Here is an 18,004-nt window from a genome sequence, read left to right as displayed (position 1 = left end):
AAATTAATATTTATCATGCCATTGCGAACTAAGGCTTGTATCCCCCTAGTGGGGAAAATAGATTATCACATGTCCAGACTCCAGAACAGTGTATTATTGTATAGTGTGGAACAGCTGTATCCAATTCTGCATACCTGGCTTTATATTATAACGTTCTTCTAATATAAAGCCAGGTATGCAGAATTGGATATAGCTGTGCCACACTACAAGGTGTTCATGTTCTTCATAATATTAAGAAACTGACTTAAAATCATGATTTTGTATGGCTTTAGAAAAAATGTGACCTGTCCCTTTAAGAAAAAGTATCGGTAATTGGTATGGGCGAGTACTTGAAAAAAAGTATCGGTACCTGTACTCGGCCTTAAAAAAGTGTATCGGTGCATCCCTAATAGTTAGTTTATAGCCTACAGTAATTGCTGGAGCAGTATGAAACTAACTAGTTCAATGAACTTGTTAAACTAGTGTAGAATATGATTCCACTATAAACATAATCAAGCAGTAAGGGGCAATATGGTCAGGATATATATACATTTGCCCCTTCCTTATCTGCACTGCAAGCTACGGATTTTGCAAAAAAAAGCTTCCTATGCTCTTGGTATCAGAAGGGGTTACTGCTGGATTTATCTGCATTGTGTTTCACAGCACTTGCTAACCAGCACCCACAGGAAAAGAACATGTTCTGAGATTGGTTTCAGATTCTGTGACAGGGCCACATATTAACTGAACCCTTTTTTCTTCCAAAGTAGTGCAACCAAAAGCAGATTCACTTAGAGTTTTTTCACATTGCATACTTAGGACTAAATGAATTCCCCGTCATTCTACCTACAGTACTTCTTAAAATGATTACTTTATATTATACATGATAAAAAGACATGGACCTATAAGGTCATTAGTGGCAGTCATCATGTCAAAGTCAGATGGGGAAGTTATCTTCTTGGATATGGTGTGATTACCATTGTTGTGGGTATGTGAAAGTCTATGACTTTGCTGACACATAGGGGCCTATACCATTGGCTACCTGAGAACACCAGTACAAAGTAAAAAAAGTCATAAATAAAAATGAACATGTGTAAATGGGAAAGTGCTCTTAAACCAAATGCCTGTGATGTAAAATTCTTATAACGTAGATGCAGCTATTTTCAGGTTTGCTATCGGTAACAGTTGTTTTCAGAAACTATAGCAAATGAGGCTCCATGCCACTTAAAATATATTGTAGGTGATCACTGAAAGCTGTATTGCTACCAACTGGGAGAATGTTTCGCTGTTAACGTCTAGACTTTATTAAGATTTTATATATTTCACTGTTGCATAAAGTTTGGATCTCTCGGCTGTCATTACAAAAATGGTTTCAGTGGCCTCATACTCGTCAACAAAAAAAACATTTCCAGTATGCTAGAATACCTTTCCTATCCTTTGCTATAAAATGTCATCACACAAGCGCTTAATCTCTAATTCAGCCTCTCGCAACTTTATCACTCTGCAGGAACCCATACATTTTTCAGGTGTGGGGAAACCCCACTAAAATGTATTGCATGATCATCATTAAGTTAATACATTAATGTAAATAAACAAAATGGTGTAGCGAGACTTGACACAAAGGCTGATCGTTTTTCCTTTTTTATAAACCCACCCCACTCTAAGGTCTCGTTCACACCTAGGCGTATTGCATATGCGCGTCTGTCGCGCATTTTTTTACCGCGATTCGCGGTAAAAAAGTTGCACGACAAACGCGCGTTTCCGAAGGCTACTTGGCTGTATCCCAATGGAAACGTGCAACAAAACGGCCCAAAGTAGTACATGTACCTTTTCAGGCATGGGCCGTTTTGTAGCGCGTTAGGGACGGGCGCAAATACGCCAAGGTGGGAACGAGACCATTGAATACAATAAGATTTATATTTTTGAGCGCTTTGTAGAGCGTTTGTCGAGCGTAGAACGCGCTACAAAACGTTCAGGTGTGAACGAGGGCTAAGAGAAAGTTACTTTTTATTAAAAATCAGGAAATTAATAAGAAAAAAATAATAGCCAGAAAAGAAAAGCAGACAGTGAAAATTGTAGTGCTCCCTCACACTGGGGTTCAGAAGAAAATGGCTGTTGCCTTACATTGGTGGAGAAGGGCCTCTTTAACTTAATGGTCAGTGGGAGAGAGACCCCTTATTGTTGATTGTCATGGCAGAGCTCCCTTACTTTGGTGGCCACTGAGCAGAATGCTATCCTTACAGACAGCTAAAAAAGATCATACGTGTGAGCGGTTACTTATCAGAGGGAAGAGGACAAATATTGCCAGGAGACTTTGGCCCTAGAGCTTTGCTCACTAGTCAAGGAAGCCCTAGCAACCTCTGGAGGAACCTGTAGTTGATATGAATACTAAAGAACTTTAAATCAAGCCAGAATTAGTTCTGCACACAATTTTGAGGTAAGGTTTTGTTTTTACCATACTACTAGTGTTATTTTGGCTGCCTGCAGAGGTATAAAAGGTGATATTGAACTCAATAAATCCCATCTCCACACTGTCATTTAACAGGGCTGGACAAATTTCAATAATTAAGCAGCACTAAAAAGAAGAAAAAAAAGAAAAAACAAGTAGTACCCTCTGTAAATCTTCTCCATTTATGTCAATGGAAGCACATGTTCCTTGGCTCCATAACATGGACTGCTGGCTTCTAGACTGGATTGAGCAGTTCACTAATTTTACATTTATTTGTCCACCCCCATTATTGAAAGATAAGTAAGGTGCACAGAATATCATCTACTAGCATTACTAAGATGTCAAAGACCATGAAATAATTAGAGTTAGTTTGTCATGCGGTCTTTTCAAGATGTGAAATCGTATAATGTGGGTTAAGGAACACGTCCACTAATGGATGAATTCACAAACACGTAGATAATGTTTTAGCGTGATAAGATGTGTGGCATAAACACAGTTGTTGTATTATGACAAATACATGCCACCATTTCACGGGCAGTGCCACAAGTGACCACACATCACACTGCAGTTTAGAGTACTACCTAGTCTGCTCAAGTGTTCTGATGGTTTGAGGCAGCTGCTAGCAATTGCCTATTGTCCGACCCTCTGTGCTCGCTTTCAGTAAAGTCAAATGCTGCGCTGACTGAACCCTTATCCTCTTCCATCTGGAGGGATAGAAAAGTAACACAACTAGTAAAAATAAACAGTCATTGTAAAAAAAAAAAAAAAAAAGAAGATATTTCCCACGTGTCTAATCGACACACAACTGCAGATATAAAACTTCCATTAAAGGCAAACTGAAGAATGTTGACTTTCAATACTTGTATTTCCCAAACCTGCCCAAATTTTTGTGGAAATCCACACTAGTAGCCAAGCTACATTTCTCAGATTGCAAACTACTCCATCAGACCATAGGGAATTAGATTCAGAACATGTACTGTTGGTGGGCAGGTTTGAAAAACACCAATGTTGGATAAGAGCGTGTACTTGCAGCAGAAATACTTTGTGGTGTCCACATTGTAACAGAATACTATTTGATTTCTACGAGGACCACAAGCTTAGTATAAATGCATGTTGTCAGATGGCATAGAGGGTGGTCTGGGTGCCTTTGTGTGGCACAGTATGCCCCACATTTATATGAAGCCTGCAGTTATCCGATGTTGTTACCATGCAGTAAAGGTGGCTGCACACATCTATTTGTACACTCACAATGGTACTAGGACTTCATAAAGTCATCACATTTTCTAATATAAATAAATAACATTTACTATTTTTAAAACACTGGGAGATACTGCACATCCACTTCGAAAAATCAAAAGGGGGTAAGGTCCACACAGCATGTTTCCTAGCGTTTTGTTAGCTTTAAAACGCTATTTCTCAAGGAACTTTCATGAAACAGAAAAAACGCGAATACCTGTATGAAGACTCGTTTCCGTTAACAAAATGTGCTTTTCAGCATGAAAAATTGCCACTGCATATTTTTTCATGTCACAGATGCAACTGTAGGCAGAAAAGCTGTTCTACAGACAAAAACTGGATTAATACATGACAAACGAATGTGCTTAGTCAATAAGGCAGTTCAGAGTGCATTGAACCAGAACAACCAATCAGAAATCATCTCTTAATGAGTTGTCAACTCTTTGCACCTCCTTCTCTTTGTGGAGCCTTTTTGAATAAGCCCTACATGTAGCCATCCAGTGTCATCATGGAGGTGCATGCTCAACACTATCTATACCACAGACAAGTTTTGTAACTGATTTAGAATAAGGAGCATTTACAAACAGTTTTACCAGATTTTCTGAGCCAGCTAAAGTTACATTTTAATTAGTGAAAAATGAAAATGGAAGAGGGTTGAGACCATTTAAGATAAAAAATAAAACCTAAACTATGGTTGAACGTTGAAATTTTAGAGTGCGCTAAAGAATCTTAAAATTCCTATTGAACCTTATTTATTACAGTAATGGCGTCAGCCTGCATATACAGTAGAATCCTTTTTTGCTGCTACTACAGCAAGGGTTAAATACCCTGCATTGACAGTATGCTGCGAGTTAAGCTGGCCATACACTAGTAGATTTCTGAACAAAATTTTGCACGAAAGATCTTTCTTTTCCATCCGATGATGCCATCAGACACTTGACAAATGTCGACTGAAATTTTGTTTGACTTTATCGTTTGATTTTAGAATGAATGGAGTTTCCCGAATGAAAACCACATTTACAGTTAGACTTTCGTTTGAGAAAAATGTTCCATTCTGCTCCTTCAAATCTTTCAATTGTAGACCTGGATCACCTGCATTGTGTGGGAGTAATATTCAAAAAATGATGAGCATATTTATTGCTGTATATGAAGCCTGAACGCATTAACAAATATAGAAGGTTCAGTTGAGCTTTATTATTAATGTATAGCTATGCAGAATGTGCTTTTTTCGTTCGGTGATACGTTTTTGAAATATATATTGGTGCTAGCACATTCAAAGACCATCAAGGAGAAATGCTGTAATTTTTACTCCTCATTTCCCCCCTCTAACTTTCCCAAATCCCATTATATGCTAATTATGAATATATTTTTCCTTATAATTCTTTAGGTATAAAACAGATATTCAGAAGCCAGCCAGTCGAATACAGAATCCTGTTTGTATAAGAGCAGTATGTACAGTAAGCTGTGGCAAAGCATTTGCAAAGTTTGAGTAGAATTCCAAAAAGTTTCCTGAAGCCTCTAATCCTTTTATAACCAGCAATCAATCACTGATATGCTGACATTTAGCAGACATGGCATGTGCCAGTTAAAGTAATACCAAAGGCTAGGCATTTTTTTCACCCTAATGTATTCTCTGCATTAAAGTAAAAAATATCCAGTACCTCTGCATGCTCCCCTGTCCCCAAATACTTTGCTATAACCCCCATCACCTCTGCCGGGTCCAGGAAAATATCACCCGTTCCCCGAATTTCCTGGTCCTGGGCAAGGGTACCGAGGACAGTGAAGCGATAGGCTCCTGCTGTCATCAGTAAAACTTTTGGTAGGAGAGAGGTGCAGGGAACAGGGGCAAGGCCTGCCATACAGAAACATTGGGTGTCTCCTGCAGCCTGCTAGCTAAAGGAGACACCAGCAAACAGGCAGCAAGATCAGTAGTTTGGGGGCCCGCTGCAGGAGGAGGAGACAAACAACTTTTAACAAGATGAATGTTCAAATAAGGTAAGTGTGCACCTCATCTTCAAAAAAGCACACAAACCAGCAAACGTTTAATATCACTTTAACTTAACAAGAGCTCTCTATTGAATTTGCATACATTAATAACTTTTATATAAGTTTAAGGACATAAAAGGCATTTATTTAGCACACTGTTTTAATCATTAAAAAAATCAGTTTTACTATTATAGACTGCATTAGAATGCAGAAAAATATTTTTTTAATCCTATTTTTAATACTATAATTGTATCTGACTATTACAGTTTGCAAACTCTGCCAGGCTGTAGTGGCATTTGCAGGCTAATTTTGTCAGTTGTGGTAACTATGTCATAGCTGACAGTGATAGATTATCAGTGGAGATCAAATCGATCAGTAACTGCCAGGATTGGGGAAAACTAGGCATGTAAAGTGTTAGCTTGTGGCTCTGAAAGGGAGGATGTTTGTTGAGGGCTTGTTCACACCAGATCTGCATGAGTTTCTGCACATGCAGTGCGTTTTGCCAAGTTCCGGGACGTTTTTAAAAAGCCTATAATGGTCTTTCAGTGCGTTCCAGGGCGTTCGCTTGCATGCGTTCCAGAGGAGAAAAAAAAAATAGGGCATGCTGCAGTTTTTCCACATGCACTGGAACTGAACGCTATGTTATTTTCCAGCGTGAGGAATGCTGGGGATGATCAATAATCAAAATGTGGGAGGGAAAGAGGTTAAAGCGCACTACAGCTCCAGTTTGGGGATGTTAAACACAGATCTCAAATGAAGGGCTATCACTTTAAACATAAAAGGCTTTTGACAAGTTTCAAGAAGTGATGAATCTTGCTGAAATGTTGCTAGTAAATTACAACAAGCATTCCAATTGTAATCTGTGTTTAACATCCAAAAAATTTATTTGCCTTTTTTGGATATACTTTTACTTAATGATACTCACTACTGTAACCCCATTCTAAATGCCAGACATTACTAAGCTACTCTAGTACATGATCCAAAAGTAGCCACACTCTTGATGGCAAGAAGAAAAATTATCTAGACAGAAAGCTATCCCCTTGTCTTCTTCTACTTTTAAGCACTAGTCTGCAAGTTAAAGCCTGTCTCAAAAGAGTTTGCTAATTTTCCAGATGGATACATGTTGTCATTTTCATTTACTAATAACCATACAAATGGCTAAGGTCAAAAACGTACTACATCACCAACCAAAGTGTACCGCAAAAAAAAAGTATAAGAGCAAACATACGAATTAACCCTGAACGTAACTCAGTTCTGTACAGTGGCTTTTTTCTACAGACAATTCTGTTTACATGGAAAGTTAGGCATCCTTCTTGTAGGGTTCACTTTGAAGAGATGTACTTTCACTAACTAAAGTTCTGGATTTAGATATACTTTTAAATATTAGCTTTTGTTATTCTTATACTTGTTCGAGGGGGGGATTACAATTGATCTTGTACTTGTGCGCTATGGTTTTCATAAGTGAAGATCAGAGAATCTATGAAATAGGAATCTATCTTCCACGCTCGTGTGACTGGTGACCTACAATGAACTAAGTCGATATCCCAGATTTTTCACACGGTGTGGCCTTGCTCTAATTGCAGTTAGCTGCCATATAATTAGTTATTATAGGTTGGTGGAGCATATACTATATGTATTTTGTTATTTTAGGTCATTAAATAAGCTACATTTGTGCTAGAGTCTAATTAGGTCTTACTGTTAAGAGTCAAAATTTTACTGAATAGTATTTCTTACATTCATAAAATAGTAAAGCTTTAAAAGTAGGTATTAATATTAGGTATACATTACATAGTCTCATTCTGTTACACTATAAATTCATAGCCTTCTTTGTTCCTAATTTTAGTACATCAGCGGGGCTTTATCAGTTCACCCCCACACACTCCATAATCTGCTTCAAAATAATATCCATATATTATAAAATCCTGGATTTATTTTTCCCTACTGACATACAGCACAAACTGTACGGTACAGCAAAAATTATCTATATTACATAACTTCATCCCTTTTAAATGTGTTGCTTCCTACAGCTCTGTTGCCAAACCTGTGAGTCATAATTGTGAAAAGTACAAATAAAAATACATTTACAGTGGAACATAACCTAAGTGTGAACGCACACTGAAAGCACAAGCACAAGATTTTTTTCTTTTTCCAAACAATCAAAAATAAACTATAAAACACATAGCTGTCCTGCCCTCTGCAGCCTAGAATTATCTAGCATGCACCAAATATAGTTTTAATTGTACGTTTGTCCTCCATCAACAAGCGCTCAAACCATGCTGAGGAAAGTAACACAACAATAGCACAGTAGGTCTGTTATCGGAGTGTCATGCTAGGGGTTTTAACGCACGACATGCACTCTTATTGCAGGCTCTTGGACCTGGTAAAATAAAGAAAAGGAATAGCAAACTGAATAGCTGGCAGCTCTGGCTGTTAACATAATGGTACTCATGCCTTGCTCCATCTCTCTAAGTGATGGTTAGTAGAGCCTCAGCATGCAAAACAAATAAAGTGGATGAGGAGCCTCCCCTCCTACTCTACCTAATTTTGCTCAGCTGATTCCTTGCCCGTGACAGAGGCTGCAGGGCGATGAACTCGTCACTTAAAGTAACTCTGTTGGAATACATCTATAGGTGGACAGAAAAGTTATGTAACACACATCACATCAATAAGAATTAGTAATTTCATACATGGGTAAGGAACTTCAAACACATTTCAATGTAGTGGGAAAAAAATACAAAATCCACTCTAACATCATGCACAGTAAAACAAACATTAGAAATGTAATGCATTCAAAGTAAGTTTTGATTGCTATTATCCAATAGTACTGTGGACAACAACTTGCTGGCCACACATCTGTTCTGAACACCTGAACTCCAAATGAAGAAAAAAAAGCAGACTTTTCAATCTATATTACAATCGGGGCTCATTCACATTAGTTACTATGGTATATTTCTAAAAGTTATTTTCAGAACAAAACACAGTAAAAATAAAAAACAGGCAAAGGTGTAGTTGGCATATGCACGCTTCAAAACTTTATTTTGTTACATTACAGGTCACTATTTTTTTTTATTGTATTGGCTTGAATTACTGACATTTATATGTAACAAATGCATTTAAAATCATGCTGGACATTTAAAAACAAATATATTGGTATTAAGATATTGCATTGCCAAGCCAACCGTAGTCGCAAGTCACAATCTCCAGAATTCCATTTCTAGAATATTATTGTGCAAGTTTAAAATCAATCATATTATGAAAGTGCAATTAGGCTAACATAGGTACCCGTAAAAATGACTCCAAAAGATATTAAACATTATATTAAAATCTCCACAGAAATTCAAAATCAAACTGTGATTCTGATGTTAATATCCCCCCAGTCCAACTTTCCTATAACAGTCTGGAAATTTTTGTGCTTTGGTTTTAGTGACCTCCCACAAAGTTTTACAGGTCTTACAGGAGAACTATTGAAATCGTGTTGTGTTGTAAGTCAGAGACTTACCTCACCATGCCTGATAGTTACAATGGCAAAATAACCTACAGTATTGGAGTTATTGCAGTATTGTAAGTGACAAGACAAGTATTAAAAAAAAAAAGGCAAAACATGGCTATGTAACATATATACCGATTTAAAAAAGTGTTATTAACCCTGCAGTTCAGTCAAAGAATGCTTCATTCCTCTTGACATTTAAAGCGATTGTCTTATGTATATCTGCAAGCCTTTATGTAATAGAGTAAACCAAAGAAAGTGTGAAAGAAGATTATTGCTTATTGTACAAAGATATTCTAAAATGGCCTGGACAGATTTGTTGGTACCCTTAGAAATGCAAATGTTAAGAGGTTTTATGTCCTTGAGAGTCCCTGACTACACGAGGAATATTGACCCCCAGGTTGAACAAGAAAAATATTGTGCAAGGTAGCCAAATAGCCAAGGGAGCGACAGTGGGCTCAAAGAAAGTGGGCTCAAAGAAAGAAGACCCCACGGTGGACTCTACTGCTGGAAGGAAAGCATAAAAATGCCAGACTGGAATATGCTAAGATGCATATTGACAAACCGCAATGCTTCTCTGAGAATGAAAGATGGATGGCTATTACTTTCAAGTTATTTCAGATGAAATTTTGTTTTTGTTTTATGGAAGAGTACCAACAAATTTGTCCACCTTTGTATCTGTAACATTTCCTTGGCACTAACAGCATTCTGTTTATTGGGTTGTCTTCTGCTTTGTACTGACTAGCAGACCAAAAAGAACCAACACCTTGACAGTTATCCCATCTTATTATGTATGACTTATTTATAAACTGATGGTTCAAGCAATGCTGAATATTGCTTTGAAAAAATTACTAAAATGGTTCACTTCTTATTCATCATTTAAAAGTTGATTGCTAAAATAACCTCTCTGAAAAAAGAGTCTGATGACCATGTACAGTTCTTGATACCTGTGCCTTCTCTGAACTTGTAGGATAGAGGTGTCTGTACAGCGCTTTCTTCACAACGTCAAGCAACAGACAAGCAATGATGATGATGATTATGGCAAACCAGGCAGATCCACTGGAGAGCAGCTGCACGAATACAAAGTACATGTCTTGTGTATGTAAAAATGGCCTGTTATAGGAAGAGAAAAAAAAGAAAGCATATGAGCCAGCTAAATCACACAATACTTTTGTTTTACTGCACATTAATATGCAAACATTTGACATATTCAATAAGGTGTATTCTCTCTAAACCACATTGCACATTATTTTTGGCAGAAATCTTCCTATACTTCATAGCAAGGCAATGATCCCAACTGATCTCATCTTTCATCATCGTACACAGGAGGAGCTTTATCTGACAGTATATAATGACCATCGCAATCAGATTCTCCTCATTCTTTCAGTGCATTAAGAATAAGGCCTCATGCACACACAGCGCAAGAGCAAAATTGTATATTGCGTATACGCACGTATATGCGCGCACTGTATGCAATCCCAGAATGCATCATTCTTAATAGATATGTTAATGTACTGTACACAGAAATACTGAGCCCGGTCGAATGTTGGGTCCATTTTTTGTCATATCTTTACGCTGTGCAAATATACGGCTCAATACCCAGCTATGTGTATGGAGCCATTTATTTGCATATGCTGCATATGGCAAAAATAGGCTGCGCGCATCTATATGAAGTGTATTGTACGGCAGTGTGAATGAGGCCTAAAAGTAATAACCTGGTTGCTACAGGTAGTGATGGTCAACGTTCCTCATATCTGAATGCACATACAAAATGGTGATGTTTAGCACATCTCCAGGAGGTAATGAACAGTCCTCCTATTTGTATACAGTATGTAATTTTTACGTAGTTGAATATAGCCTTGGCAGTGATGAAGGGAACAGATCTGGATTTGTTCCCACTAGTGTCTTCACTAGCCGGTCAGAATAGACCCTGCAAAATGAAATTGCACAAATTGCTCTAAATTGCACTAAAACATTAGCAATACATAGAGCAAAGTCAACCACACAAGAGCTCATTGGGACCGGGTAGATGGATTTGGAGGGCATAAGCCAGTTTGGGTAGGGGTGGATCAAAAGGAGTACAACTTTATTTAAATCATGAGAAGGATTTTTAGCTATAACTGGCAATAGCTTCTATAATCTGCAAAACTGGTTTCTAAGAGCCCGTTAATAAAGGGTCCTTGTTGGATTTGGGAAGAGTAATAATGAATGCTATTTTGCTACTGTCTTTATAAATAAGTTGCAACTCTTTCAGCTTACGCTGACCATGTACATAACAGTAACCAAACATCTTAGATTTACTCAAAATGATTATTCATCTAAAAAAGTAAAATATCAGTTTCAACAAATTCTGACTGTGTGTGGGAAAGTTCTCATTCATCCAGGTCATGGTATATCTACAAAAAATAAGTCAAGGCAACTGGACTAGCTGTATTTTTCTGGAAGACGTTTCACTGGTCATCCAACCAGCTTTCTCAATTCAGAATGGCTTGTACAAACATTCTCTGAGAATAAATATGTGGATTGAAGCAACATTCAACATATTTATTTCCAGATAATTTTTGCCAGTTGCCTTGGCTTATTTTTCACAGATAAATTCTGGCTGGATTTTCTGTCAGGGCTAACCTTTCCATTTTGATTAAAACAACTGTTAAGTGATCAAACCACCCATTCAGTGCAGCGATTTCTGAATATATGATCATTAAACAATCATATCGTTAAGCAAATGGCCCAACATTACAATGCTAGTAATTGTAAATGCATTTCTTAATAGAGAACCGGGAAGAAAGAAAACTGAGCAAAAAAACACTGCTGTTGTAAACATTTTGTGCTTCTATAGCTCTTCATCATTCCCTCCTAAAAATAACTGTAAAACATAATAATATTTCTGACCCAACAGGATAATGAAAACAAAGTAAAGACATGCTGTATGATACATTTGAATTTACTGTATATATTAAAAGGAAAGTGGTCAGTTGTGTTTAGATTAGGAGCCCAAGTATCGGTTTGCTATAGTTTTGGAATTTCCCCTAAATATACGACTTCCAATAAAATATAACAGAAACATGTCAAAAATCGATAACTGGGGTTTCCAGAATTGAACCTTATTTGGGGTCCTTGTAAACAGGCTGCACACTCCAAATTAAAGAAGAGGTTTGCTCTTACCAGATAATTCCACCATAAAACAAGGAAAATATAAAATAAAATGCAATGGAACCCCAGATAACAAAATGATTCATCCATGTCCAGAACTGAGTTTCTAGAGCCATCTAAAAACAAAAACACAATTCATTACTATTTACAAACTACTAGGATAGGAGTTTCAAACTGTAACCACTAGCACTGAAAGTACATTTTCAGCTTCTGATACAGGAATGGCTGCAATGCTATTCATGAAATTGCAGCTAGGAATCCATCATAGGATCTAAAGAACTAAAAAAAAAATCTGAAGTGTTTGCTTTCGTCTAGGGACAAAAATAACAAAAAGGTACACTCACCTGAGTCCCAAAGCCGGCTGGCTGCTAGACCAATCTCTGCAGCCTCACTCCCCCTCCACTCCAGCATTCTAAAGTCCTGTGAGTCATCACTTCAAATACAGTGTATTATATGCGAGGATGCCGAGGGACATCCCATCACGGAAGCCGAGGAGAAGACCGGCTGCGGGGACTAGTCCAGCAGCCAGCCGGCTTCAAGATTCAGGTGAGCATACCTTTGTTATTATTATATATGATTTATATAGCGCCAACAGTTTGCGCAACGCTTTACAATATAAGGAAGACATTACAATCACAATACAATTCAAGACAAGATGGTAAGGAGGGCCCTGCCACTGAGGGCTTGCAATCTAAAAGATTGTTGTTATAATTAGGGATGCACCGATACTAGTGCCGATACTTGGCATTTTCATGAGCTACCAGGGTTGCAGCGGTTTTGCAGCTGGGACCTAGCTCTGGCGCTCCACCTCTGTCCTGAAATCATTAGTCTGTATTGTTTTAGAAAAACTGTCACATGACACTGGACAAAAATGTATCAGTACTTGTACTTGAAAGTACATGGGCAAGTATCCGTACTTGTACTCGCAAAACTGGTATCGGTGCATCCCTTTATTTATATATTTATATAAAACAAATCATGCATTAAAACAGAGATGTACAAATCCCAGGAGCTCCGTGTGCTCCTTACAAATGACAGCTGCATCCTAACTTATTAATTTTTCTCTTGTCTAGCCTCATAGCTCAAAAAGTATCTGTACTTGTACCGAGTACAGTACTTGGTCTCGGTGCATCCCTAGTTATAATATGGGTTATCTTTGCTAGACAAAAACAAGAATTTAACCGTCACAGTAAGGGGGTAGCCCCACTGCAAGGGTTAACATTTCTGCCTGGAGTTCTTTAAACTATTAGTTTACTAAAAAGTGCTATTTTAGTTATAGGTGCTGAGTCAGGTCCTAAATTCTTACATCTTGCATACTTCAACAAGACCCTGCGTTATCCTGCACTTCTCGTTGCATTCTTTATAATATAATAATAAATAAAAAACTTCAAGGAAAGTAGGACCTCTTGAATTGGTTACAACAGGTGTGCAGAATAAGGAGCTCCAGCACAGAGATCTCTTTAATGGAGATCCCCAGAAATATAAGAATCCTAGATGATTCAACTATTGAGTATCAAAAATTGAAATGTCAGTTCTTGGTTGACTGATAAAATATAAATCTGTCTGCAATCCTAACATTCTAGATACATTGCTGCACTTGGGCAACAAGAGACTTGTTTTGGTTTTCTCTTATTTAACTTGCTGTTGTCACTTGAAATTTCAGTGGCTAATATTTCATTTTATACCAAGAGTCATTGTGATTGGTCCAGTGTGGACGACCACTTAATACTTTCAATTGGTTTTAAAATGTTTCCCGTAGTGTAATAAAGACACTCGCATTATTCAGAACTTTTTTGTTTAGGAATTTAGAGACAATGGGGACAATCCAGCTATTTACTGTAGATTAGCATGTACTGAGGGTAAGGGGTCTTATTCCTATAAGGTTCTAACAGAAGACTAAGGTTATATATGCAAAAAAAGTGGTACATCATAGATGTACTAAACTATGACAGCTTCACTGAGTACAGTAGTAAGCCCTTCTCTTTCCATTTGGCTAGCTCTTATAAGCCCAGAAGTGTGGCAACCACAACAAAATCTCTTGCAGATACAGACATAATACTGATTAGGGATGCACTGATAACTGTTTTTGGTATGGAGTACCGATATTTTTTTTCTGTACTCGCCGATACCGAATACCGATACCAGAAGTTTCACTAAGGAAGCTGGACAGCGTGTAATGACTCGCTGCCCGGCTTCTTGATGAGCCAGCTTCACTCCCCCTCGTCACCAGGTGACGAGAAAGCATGAAGCCGGCTTTCTGGCCAATCAGGAAGCCAGGGGGAAGGTAGGTAATGAATCACCGCCTGACCTCCTGATTAGCCAGCCTCCAGACCAATCAGGAAGCCGGGCGGTGAGTCATTACCTACCTTCCCCCCGGCTCCCTGATTGGCCGGGAAGCCAGCTCCATGCTCCCTGGTGACGAGGGAGCATGGAGCCAGCTTCCTGGCCAATCAGGAAGCTGGGCAGCGTGTAATGGCTCGGCGTCTGGTTTCCTAATACCAAAGTTCCAGTATCAGGATAAGTATCTGGCGCATTTGGCCCAGTACGAGTACTCTCCTAAATACTCTGTATCGACACCGATGCAAACCTAATACTGATCATATAAGAAATGGGACTGGCAGTGTGAGAAAATCTTACCTTCATGGTAACCGTTAAAACCATTACTGTAAACACCAAGGTCCCAAATGTCCAGTTTCCAAACATCTAAAAGAAGACACAAGACCACATTTCATTATTAAAACATATGCAGACACATGAAAACTGTTACATGTAAGAACTTGCTTCTTAAAAGTAGAAATTATGTGCCAGAACCCGCAAAAGCCAGAAAGAAGGAAGCACTTACCATATACAGTAGTAAGAGAAAAATGGAGGTAGTTGTTTTAGAAAATAGTTATTGTCCGACCTACTGTATTACCTAACTGCCTCCCGAGTCACTGACCTGGTTTAAGCATGTGGCAAGTGAAATCTAGGCGCAGACAGAATTCCTGCTGCATACTTGTTGCAGGTCAGCTACTCAAAGCGTTGGAGCCTTTGAATCAAGAGAGGTCAGAAATTACAGCCTAAATTTTTATATTAGTACAGTTTTCCTTTAAGCAGCCACACACGGTCAGATCTAATTTTTCTTAAACATTTAAACTGATGTTTTGCAACAGAACACCATAAGCTGCCTGTCTTTTGGCTTCCTTTGTTGAAATTGAACCTTGGTTGAAGCTGTGCGATGAAGAAAAAGCCTCTGACTTATTCACCTGTGCTCTTTTCAATTTGAGCTACTGAGTTCTGAATGGAATGTAAAAACACTAGCGTCTATGCACAGGCTTAGTGAGTCAGACTAACCATGTCACAATCTACAAGACTATTGCTAATGATAAAATACACAAAACATACTAAATAGGGACAAATCAGCCATCCTCTTGACAAGTAGGTAAATATAGAAGTAAAGTACAAACAAAATGTTCAAAATCACTGACAATGGAAAGCCTACCAGGAGCAACAAGGCTCCAATATTATATCAAATCAATTACGGTAAGCACTTTTAAGCCCAAATATGTCAAGTCCAGTATAAACGTAATTCAGCATTATATTTTTTCTACTGCCTCTCTCATAAGTCAATATTATGAAAAAAAAATTGGGGGATTAAATGCCCAGAGATGTAAAGCTGGGCATGTGTGATATTTAATGACCTAAAAAAGGCCAATACAGTTCTTCAGATGTAACAGCAGAGCATCACAATTAGTACTAGTTGATGGACCCCAACCAGAGCAGAGACTGGACCAACAATGTTAAGTGTCTTAAGGAACGACATGTCAAGTCATGGCAATTAGATTCTTCCTTGCTATGGGCAATACAAACTGTTCTTTCCTGAGATATATTATATATGGTCACAAAGAAAAAGCCACGAAGCACCCATGTCTCTTTAGTAACGAGCTCTGCAATACAGTAAGCACTCGTTCTTTAGCACAGTATCCCTTTCAGCAACAACAGTGCCAACTGTTAATGTGACAGTCAACAATTTGGAAAACGGCTCCTTATCTATCAGCGATACTCTTACCAGTTGCCTGTTAGGCTTCATTATCTGATGGCATGCACAGCATGGAAAGGAGGAAAAAGGAAGAGAAGTAGAGCCAAGAGATAAAGCACAGCAGAGATGAACATTTGAGAAGAGGGGAAGTGTCACAAGCTTCACGTTAAATGATACAAAACAACCAGAATGACATTATAAAGCTAGCCAAAGCAGAAACATATGCAGAATGGATGTAGAATGGATGTAGAATTGAAGGTTAGGGGTTCATGACAAATGGTAAGTGAAACAAAAAATGATGGGTGGCTCTGTTTTGTAAAGGACACATTTCTATTACTAGAACTAGTAATACTTCCCCAGAAAGGCTGCGTAATGAAACGCAAAGATGATGTTTAGAGATATAGAATTATCCGGAAATATCCGCTAAGGTAAAGATAGCAGACACAAGCTAGTTACATAGAAAGTCTGCACAAACCAGCTTTGTTCTAGATATATAGCACTTTATTGTTAGTAGATTAGGACTCCAGAATACAACTCATCACATTATTAAAACAGGCCTAGAGAGATTTAACGGAAACTTGTAATAGGGGAAAAAAATTTAGTGCCAAATTCTTTATGTAAAGGCTAGCTACCTGGCTGCCATGCTCATCCAAAGGCTACACTGGCTTCTGGGATACAACATCAGAATTCCTAATTTGTTAGTGCGACCCCTGCACTGCAAGGGTTAACTACACATTTTGGTATAGGGGCCAGCATTCAGAAGATATACTCACCTGATCCTCGGTAAGGCAGTGGCGAGTGCTTAACTCTCAATCCCCCTGCTCCAGCTGTGGTATGACCGTCAGGATCCTCACATCCAATGCAGGTGAATAGACCTGCATTAGATGTGATGACGCCAGCAGGGCTTAGACAACTGAAGCCTGGCAGAAAAGAGGCTGCAGCACCCGGTCTAGCAGCTAGGTGAAATTAAGGATCAGCTAAGTATGCATATCATTTTTTTATTTGAGCCCTTAGACCAGGGGTGCCCATAAGGTCGATCGCGATCTACCAGTCGATTGCGTGGCGATCACTGGTAGATTAGTTTGCGATCTCCTCTTCTCCCGCCCGTGGGGCTTCTCTGGATACCCGCTGCTCTCCCCGGCTGTATGCAGCGGGGATTTGAGAAGAAGTGAAGGAGTTGACCCTTGCAGTGTGGGGGTTAGCCACACTGCAAGGGTTATTTTTTTAAATTCCTGGTGTTCAAATTTAAGGAGTACTGAAGCCAGCGGATTAGTCTGTCAGCCAACAAGCTTGCATTATTACAACCACTTGAGATTTAAAATGGTGCTAGGATAGAAGCTATTCATCCCAGCATAATTTTAAAATGTACATCAATAGTGCAGTCATGTCACTACACTTGTCAGTACTACAGAGGATCAGCAGAGCAGAGCCTGTCCATACAGCAACAGGTAACTGCCATATTTATCTATTTCTGGCTGACTGCAGCCATAAATAGATCACTAATTAGATTAGATCACTAATATAATAGAAGTGGTCTACTGCTGCACAGCTGCATGGTGGGGCTGGATCAGTTCTCCACTGACTAGGTCAAGAAACGCCACGAAGAAAAATAAATAAAAAATAATCTAAAATTTTAAAATGTGTGGAACCTAGATATTTCTGAAATTTAAATAAATGCCCTGAGATTTGAGAAAAAGAA

General features: G+C 38.5%; 1 protein-coding gene across 3 annotated transcripts in view; it reads right to left on the bottom strand.

The window, feature by feature from the left end:
• ATP11B (ATPase phospholipid transporting 11B (putative)) overlaps window positions 1-18,004 on the bottom strand; it is a 124,814-nt gene that overhangs the window by 21,085 nt on the left and 85,725 nt on the right. For 2 of the 3 annotated variants that reach the window (XM_018567062.1, XM_018567061.1), the window contains exons 26-28: window positions 14,925-14,990; window positions 12,300-12,403; window positions 10,082-10,247 (exon numbers count right to left, since the gene is read on the bottom strand). In XM_018567062.1, the coding sequence (XP_018422564.1) occupies window positions 10,082-10,247; window positions 12,300-12,403; window positions 14,925-14,990 (336 nt within the window). Of the gene's footprint in view, window positions 1-8,185; window positions 8,272-10,081; window positions 10,248-12,299; window positions 12,404-14,924; window positions 14,991-18,004 lie in introns of all 3 variants that reach the window. The other variant, XM_018567063.1, reaches the window with a different exon arrangement.

Source organism: Nanorana parkeri, unplaced genomic scaffold (assembly GCF_000935625.1).
Source record: "Nanorana parkeri isolate BGI_ZX_2015 unplaced genomic scaffold, ASM93562v1 scaffold1003, whole genome shotgun sequence".
In the NCBI taxonomy this organism is placed as follows: Eukaryota; Metazoa; Chordata; class Amphibia; order Anura; family Dicroglossidae; genus Nanorana; species Nanorana parkeri.
Note: the sequence above shows the minus strand (reverse complement) of the source record. Positions and strands in the feature narration are given on the sequence as shown.